The 8,358-nt window shown below is 59.0% G+C and overlaps 1 protein-coding gene across 1 annotated transcript; it reads right to left on the bottom strand.

The window, feature by feature from the left end:
* Positions 1-1,433: 1,433 nt before the first annotated feature.
* ZNF575 (zinc finger protein 575) lies at positions 1,434-2,463 on the bottom strand. Its single transcript, XM_058673934.1, is given in 3 exon segments — positions 1,434-1,813; positions 1,816-2,022; positions 2,382-2,463. Coding segments are annotated over 3 exon segments (669 nt in total).
* Positions 2,464-8,358: the final 5,895 nt, after the last annotated feature.

Here is an 8,358-nt window from a genome sequence, read left to right as displayed (position 1 = left end):
TCCGCAGCACTCAGGTCGCAGCCGGGCATGCTCTGCCCAGAGGGCCTCTCCTGGCTGCCCTTTGTGCGGCCACACTGGCGCAGGTTCCCCAGCACCGTCTGTCTGCCCCAGTTCTGCACTGGCTTCTGGCCTCATTCACTTGCCTGTCTGGTTTATACTTTATCTCTTTGGAGACTTCCTCCACTTCTGTGCTTACTGAATTAAGTCCCCTTTCTTTATGACTTTTGCTCTTCCAATTTAGACTGCAAATACCAGAATCTTGTGGAGCATTTGGGGCGAGGGAAGGGTCTGTGTGCAGTCACTGTTGCAGCGTAACAGCCTTCAACAAAGCACATTTATTTTCTTCCGGTGAGGGAGGAAGCCCAGACCCCGCCTGGGTGGGCTGAGCTAGTTTTGCAGCCTCAGCGGGTCTGGGATCCTTCTGGAAGCCTGAGACAGAGTCCCTTTCTCTGCTGCTCAGCCTCCGCAGGCTGTCCACAGCCTTGACTCCTCTCTGTCATGCTTGTTCCCACAGCAGGACTGTTGGTGATCGTGCTGGACACTGCCACAGCCCCTGGCCACGTGTAAACTACGGCAGATGGTTGGGGCATCATTTCCTGCCTGCCATGGGCTCCCATTTCATTTTGTTTCCTACGCCTCTCAGCCTCCTTTTGTTTTGGTGCCTCCTGGCCCCCATCCCACAGCAGGGGTCAGTAAGCAGCGCCCACCTTGGAAAACCAGCCCCTGCTGGCCTTGTGGAGCTTCACTGCTCACGGCTGCGCTCCCTGATGCACCTGCCACCAGGTGCGAGGCGGGTCATCGCAGTGACCCTGCACCACCTAGGAGCATGAGCCGCCTGGCCTTGCATCTGCCCACACGTGGCTCCCATCCACTGTGCTCGTGGTGGGGGAGGAAGGGAGGACGGGGCACTGATCCGCTATGTGCTGGCTTTTTCCCCACCTAGACCACACCCATCTGCATTGTGTGCTACCAGTGTTGTGTGCACAGCACACCTGTGGGACACACAGTAGCCCTGTGGCTGGCACTTTGCCCATCCCTGTGTCACTGGAAGACATGGACTCCAGGAGAGCTGCCTTGGCCCAGGACGCTGCTTGCCCCTTTCAGATACCCCCATGCCAGAGAAGGGACCGAACTTGGCCAGGGCTCCCCAATTTGCACAAAGTGACCGGCAGTCAGGCTTGTGCTCTGCCTGTCTGTGCTGTCCCTGCCTGGCCCGCTCGGCTGTCTCCACGTCCACACACAGCCCTGACTGCTGTCACTCAGCAGCTGGCCTCTGCCAACGGCCACTGCACTGCTGACAGTCCTGAGCCAGACCATGAGGCTCTAGCAAGCACCTTTCTCATATGCTTAAAAGTTTCAAATCCCAACTTAAAGTTGGGCAAACAAGGACAATTGCACAGTCATCGGCAAAGGTTTAACCCCGGGGTAAACCTTTAAGTTGAGGGAGCCTGTTGGTATTTCTCACCAACCCAAGGCCGGCGTTGGCCAACAGCCTCGCCCTGGCCCTCGGCCTGGTGGTGGCCGCGCTGGTGGAGGAGCAGCAGGCGTCTCTGGCCGAAAGCCTGGTCACAGCTGGAGCACCGATGGCGGCCTGAGGCCTGGCCGCCCGGCGCCGCAGGATGGTCGTGGCAAAGGCGGTGGGCGGCCAGCTTGGAGGGAAAGGAGAAGGCTTTGGGACAGTGCGGGCAGGGGTAGGGGCGGGCGTCTGTGGCGTGGTGCATGTGGCGGTGGGCTGCCAGCTTGGAGGGGTAACAGAAGGACTTGGAGCAGTCGGGGCACGGGTAGGGACGTGAGGGGGCGTGGGTCCAGAGGTCGCAGCCAGCTTGGAGCGGTGGCGGAAGGCCTTGGGGCAGTGTGAGCAGGGGTGCGGGTGGGCACCGCCATGCGCCAACTGGTGCGTGGCCAGCTTGGAGGGGTAGGAGAAGGCCTTGTCACAGTCGGGGCAGTGGTGCTGGCGCTGGGGCAGCGGCCGCCGGCGGGGCCGGGAAGGTGCGACCCCCGACGCGGTGGGCTTCGGCGGAGCTGAGGAACAGCAGGGCTGGTGGGCGCCAGGAAGCAGCCCGTGGCTGCAGTTCAGCATTGAAGGAGCCCCCCTCCAGTGCACACGGATTCCACCAAGGGCGTATCCCTGCCCTCCATTCCTCTCTGGACCCCCAAAGCTACCGCCCTCCCCCCTGGAATTCCCCAAGCTCCGGCAAATGATTACTAAGGGTCCCCCCAAAGACGAACGGACGAGGACTCCCAGACCGCTGCATCTTACGGGATCCTGGTGCTTGCCTGGCCCCTCGGCCTCCTGCTCTGAGACCCCCAAAGCCTGATTCCCTTGGTCTCCGCATCCCCCTCCCCCCCGAACGTACCCATCCCTGCGGGGCCGTGCTCACCTCCTCCTTGGGTCGCCGGGTCCTGGGCGGTGGAACCGGGATCGGCGGCCCCGGCAGCAGGCTCCGTGCCTCCCTCCGGCATCCTGCGGGATGCGGGGACCTAGGGTGGGCGTGGGGCGACACTGACGCGGGTGGGAGGGTGGGTGTGGCTATGCAAATATGCATAGGTGCCGTTTTGCACCTGAGCCTTTGAACCCAAACTGGTGGGGACTCTAGAACCCAAACTCAACGGCAGAAACCCACATTGGAGTGGGCGGGACCGCAGGGGCGGGGCCTGGGTTGCAGTGAGCGGGACCCAGGGCAGGGTGGGCGGGGCTGCAGGAGCAAGAATGAAGACAGGTCTGAGACCCAGGATTGGGGCCCAGGGACGGACAGAGCATGGCTGCAGGGGCGGGGCCCCGGTGGAGCCAATGGCAGGAGGGCGGGACCTGGGGCCGGCTTGGGCGGGGCCTAGTGGGGTGGGCGGGGCCTGGTCTCAGTCCCCGGGGAGGTTCCCGGCGTGCAGCGGGAGGGGCCTGTGGCTGCGTGGGCGGGTCCGGGTGGAGCCAATGGCAGGAGGGCGGGGCCTGTGGCGGCGTGGGCAGGGCCTGGGTCTCCGTCCCCAGGGAGGCGCCCGGCTGCAGCGGGCGGGACTGGGGCGGCGTGGGCGGGGCCCGGGTGGAGCCAATGACAGGAGGGCGTGGCCTGTGGCTGCGTGGGCGGGGCCTGGGCCTCTGTCCCCGTGGAGGCGCCCGGCGTGCAGCGGGCTGGCCTCACGGCCGACGTGCAGCTTTACCTGGCTTTGGCTTAGTCTCAGTCCATGGGCACGACGTCAAGCACGTCCTCCCCGCCGCTAAATTTCATTCCTGGCTCGGAGCTGGGGCCATGGAGGGCGGAGGGGGAGTCCTGGAGGACGACACGGAAGGGACGTGGCGTGTGTCGCGAACCCAGGATGCCCGAGTGGACTTGTCCCCTGGAGGGTTCCAGGAGTCCGGGGTTCAATGCCCGGCCTTCACATGGTCGTCCTGGAGCACCGAGAAAGCACAGCTCGGCCGGAGCCCCACCTCACCCCGGTACCGCTCGCACGGCCGCCCTCCCTCGGGCCGGGGCTCCGGGCCCCTGCCGCTGCCCCTCGGCGCTGCCCGAGGACCCGCGGAGACGCACGGCCCGGCCAGGGGAGCGCAGGTCGCCCGCGGCGACCGCCACACCGGCCTCATCTTCCTCGCCGGGCCCGAGGGGCGCGCTGCGCATGCGCGTCCGCGGCGGCTGCGGGGAGGCCAGGGGGCAGTACGGCGGCTGGCCGGAGCCAAGCGCGGGCAGGACTGACCGGCACCGGCCGCCCCGAGCTCGCGCTGCCGAGGCGGCGTCCAGCACCGGAGGCCCGTGTCCACCCCTCAGGCCCTGGCCTCAGCAGGGGGCGGGGCCCGCAGACGCGGAGCGAGCCTGCTGCCGATGAAAGGCGCGGAATTTGCATAAACGCTCGGGCCTTCGCTCGTCATTGGGTGATGGCGGCCCAGGTCCCGCCCCTTCCCGGTCCCCTCGGTGCCCGGTCCTACTGGCACCTCCCCCTGCTCCGTGTTTTGGAATCTGGGATTCCCGACACTTCCAGGGTCTCCGTTTCCTCATCTAGAACCTGAAGGGTCGTTAGGATTAACTGTCATGACTGAGGAGAGGTGTGTAGAAGAGAATGTGCCCAGAGGACTGGACAAGTAATACCAAACGTTGTGTTTTTTCTTAAAATTTATTTATTTGTATTGGAAACGAAAATATACACAGAAAAGCAGAGACAAAGATCTTCCGTCCGATGGTTCACTCCCCAAATGGTCACAATGGCCGGAACTGAGACGATCTAAAGCCAGGAGCCGGGGGCTTGGTCCGGGTCTCCCACGCGGGTGCAGGGTCCCAAGGCTTTGGGTCGTCCTCTTCTGCTTTCCCAGGCTGCAAGCAGGGAGCTTCAAGGGAAGTGGAGCATCTGGGGCATGAACCCATGCCCATATGGGATCCTGGCACATCAAGGTGAGGAGGACTTTAGCCTCCAGGCTACCACACCAGGCGCTATGCTTTGTTTTATAAGATGTATCCAGTGAGGAGGGTGGGAGTGTGGGGAACTGGAGACAATGCAAGAGCAAGGTGTGTGCTGTGTGTGTGCTGTGTGTGCTGGGGAAGAGGGGCACATGCTGTGTGCACGGGCCTGCCTTCCAGCTCTTACAAGTGCTATGGTCCATCCACCTCAGGGCTCATTTCTCTGACCCAGGGTCCAGAACAGAGTTCAACACGTAGCCAGTGCCCTCTGAATCGGTGCTGAATAGAACCCTGCAAGAATAAAGAGCCAGAGGCCCCCGGAGGTGGAGCCACAACCTGTGGTGATGGAACTTGGGAAGGGAGAAGGAATCAGCGAAGGACTGTAACATGTTCGTTTTGTTTGAGCTTTATTTATTTATTTTTAAAGATTTATTATTTTGGGGTGGGGGGTGGCCAGCGTGATAGCATAGAGGCTAAAGTCCTGGCCTTGAATGCACCAGGATCCCATATGGGCATTGGTGAGTATCCTGGTGACCCTGCTTCCCATCCAGCTCCCTGCTTGTGGCCTGGGGAAGCAGTGAAGGACGGCCCAAAGCCTTGGGACCCTGCACTCGCGTGGGAGACCTGTGGAGCAGCCAGAATAAAACTGATGCCCGTATTGATGGCAGAATTGCAGGTGGAGGATTAGCCAGTCCAACTGAGCCATCACACCTCATCCATCTTAGCACACACCCCACAGTGCTGCTTTGTCCTCTTTGCAAGCCCTTTGCTTTACTTTATTCCAAAGTTGCAGAAAGATAAAAGAATAGCAGTATTCTCTGAGTCAGCATAGAACAGGCCAGCCTCAGCAGTCAACCACTGGCGGCCCTGCTCCTCCTGCCCCGCCCTGCCCTGCCCTGCTCCTCCCAGACAATTCTGAAGCTCCAAGCCAGACCTCACAGCCGTGAGTGCCTTTTTATTACATGTTGTTCAACACAATCTCAACAAGCCCAACTCCTTGTTTTTGTTCACTGTGATCTTTAGTCTCTTTGCAGTGACATTTTTTGAAAGATTATTTTTATTGGGAAGGCTACTTTATAGAGAGAAGTAGATACAGAGAAAGATACTCCATTTGCTGGCTCACCACCCCCCGCCCAAGTGGCTGCAATGGCTGGAGCTGAACCAATCTTAAGCCAGGAGCAAGAAACCTCTGCAGGGTCTCCCACATGAGTGCAGGGTCCTAAGGCCATTTTATTGGAAAGTCAGATTTACATAGAGAAAGAGACAGAGAGGAAGATCTTCCATTCACTGGTTCGCTCCCCAAATAGCCGCAATGGCCGGTGCTGTGCTGATCCAAAGCCAGGAGCCTGCAGCCTCTTCCAGGTCTTCCACACAGGTGCAGGGTCCCAAGGCTTTGGGCCTCGCCTTGCACACGCTGGGATCCCATATGGGCACCAGTTTTAATCCCGGCGGCCGCTCTTCCCACCCAGCTCCCTGCTTGTAACCTGCAAAGGCAGTGGAGGACGGCCCACAGCAGGGTCCCAGCCAGGAAGTAGCTAGGGCAGGATGGAATCCTGGCCCTAAAAAGTGCCATCCCAGCCAGGAAGCAGTCCCTGCCTTCTTGACTGGGGCAGAGGGCAAGACAGCAGACAGGTGCTGGTTTGCAGAGGTTAAGAGAGCAGACTTGGAATGACTGACTTGGGTGGGAGTGGTCATGGGAGGAAGGGCCCAGGATGGTGTGACAGGGTCACCAACACTCCCCCCCAGCCTCCACCCCACTCATGTGGAGAAGCCGGCCTGCTCAGTGGGCCTTGTTCAGACCTTTCAAGAGGAAGTCTTCCCACACCACTAGGAAATTAAAGCCCAACAGAATTTTTAACTGGGGTCACAGGGCTGAGAGGTATGTGATTGGCAGAAAGGCTCAGGGCAGGGTGTGCCTTCAGGGCACAGGTGAAAGCTCTGAAAATGGCAAGGAAGCAATAAGATGGCCCCAGGATGAGGATGACTCAGGTGGCACTCCCAGGAAAAGGTGCTCCAGGGTCAGTGTCTCCCTAGCCCCTCCAGTCCCTGCACCTCACTTGTCCCAATCCTTCCTTCCCCTTGGCTCTCCCTACCAACCAGACTGGGGTCCCCAGCTTTGACTAGATTGGGGCCCAGCATGTAGGGTCCCCCCTTGTCTGCCATCAATGATCTCTTCTTGGCCTGTGTCCGCCACCCTGACCATCCCCCTCTCTCTCCAGATCACTCCCTCCTTTAATTGCCCAGCCCCCTCTCTCCGGGGGGCCGGAGGCAGTTAGGGATTAACTGGGGAAGCTGAGAAAGGCAGAGTTCTCCTTCTCCAACTCTGGCTCCCTCGCCCTTGAGGCCAGAGCCAGAGAAGGACTCCTTGAAGTTGAGAAAACGTGGCAAGTTAAAAAAGAAAAAAATTGCACTCTCCCTTTCCCACTCCCCCCCTCCAACTGCAAGTTGGAAACATTCACTTAGAAGCTGTTTACAGAGGATATGAGCCAGGTGGCCTCTGGGACAGGTGGAGAACTACGCTAAGGCCCCCACCAGCCCCTGCGTCCAACACCAACTCATACAAAATCATAGCCCTGTTGGGCCTGGAATCCCAGCCTCCATCCCAGCTTTACTTCCTGGCCCACTTCTGCTTTCTCTCTCTCTTCCTGTAAGGATTTATTTACTTGAAAGGCAGAATTACAGAGAGAGGGAAAGAGAGAGGTGCTAACTGGTCTTCCATCTGCTGGTGCATTTCCCAAATGACCCCTAGTAGCTGGGGCTGTGCCAGGATGAGGCCAGGAGCCAGGACTCCAGTCAGGTCTCCCACATGGGTTCAGGGACCTCAGCACTTGGGCCGTCCTCTGTTGCTTCCCCTGGCGATAAGCAGGAAGCTGGAGCACAAGCAGAGCAGTTGGGACATGAACTGGAGCCGTAAGGGATGCTGGAACCACAGGTGGTGGCTTGACCCGGCTTACCACAGCACTGGTCCACCTCCCCGCTCTTAAGTGGACTTTCTGTATAATAAACTATTGTTGTTTGAACTTCTGTCTGTGTGAACTTCATCCAAGTCCCTCAGGCTCAAAAGTGGACCTGCTCTTTGTCTGTCAACTCTCCACCAGGGTCTCACACAATCTTCTTACAACGTGGATCAACACAGAACCTTCCATTGCAACCCTGATCCCCCATGGAGTAGGCAGGCACCATTGTCTGCTCAGACCTTGGGAGGGAAAGCAAGGATTCCGGGACAGGTGGCCCTGACAGGAATAGCTCAGGAAGGCAGATTGCAGGCTCCAGGGTGGGCAGGCCTTGCCACCAGGGCCTGGGCAGCATCTGAGATGAAGCTCCCTCACAGGCCCCATGCTATGGACACTCCAGAGACACCTGGAAAGGCAGAGTGGCAGACGGACACACACAGACAGACCTACCCCCGCCAAATAACCACAGCAGCCTGAGAGCTAAAAGTCAGGACACCAGAACTCCACTTGGGTCCTCTATGCATGTGGCAGGAGCCCAAACCCTTGGGCCATCATCATGTGCTGCCAGCCAGGCGCATGTGCGGGGAGCTGGATCAGAAGCCTGGAGAAGCTGGGGCTTGAACCAGACCCTCTGCATGTGGGATGGAGATTAGGGATCTGGCAGGTGTCCCAGGCAGTGGTTTAACCTGCAGAGCCACAACGGCCACCCCTGGATCCAATCTAAGGAGACCAAGTGGTGTTCTCGTAAGTAGGTACACAGTCCTGGGGCACAGCAGTGAGCTTCAGCTAAACATTTTTTTTTTCTTGGACATTTGTTTATTTTTATTTTAAATGCAGTTACAGAGGAAACCGGATCGGAACTGAAGCCGCTGGAACTCAAACCTGTGCCTTTATGAGGGTACCAGCACTGTAGGCAGAGGCTTAGTCTACCCGAGACACTGGCCCCAAACATCTTTTTATTTCTTGTAAATTTTGTTTCACACAGTTCTCTGCTTCACTCCTTAAAATGAGTTACAACAACC

The sequence above is a fragment of the Ochotona princeps genome, chromosome 16 (assembly GCF_030435755.1).
Source record: "Ochotona princeps isolate mOchPri1 chromosome 16, mOchPri1.hap1, whole genome shotgun sequence".
In the NCBI taxonomy this organism is placed as follows: domain Eukaryota; kingdom Metazoa; phylum Chordata; class Mammalia; order Lagomorpha; family Ochotonidae; genus Ochotona; species Ochotona princeps.
The sequence above is the reverse complement of the archived record's forward strand: the minus strand, read 5'-3'. Positions and strand labels throughout refer to the sequence as shown.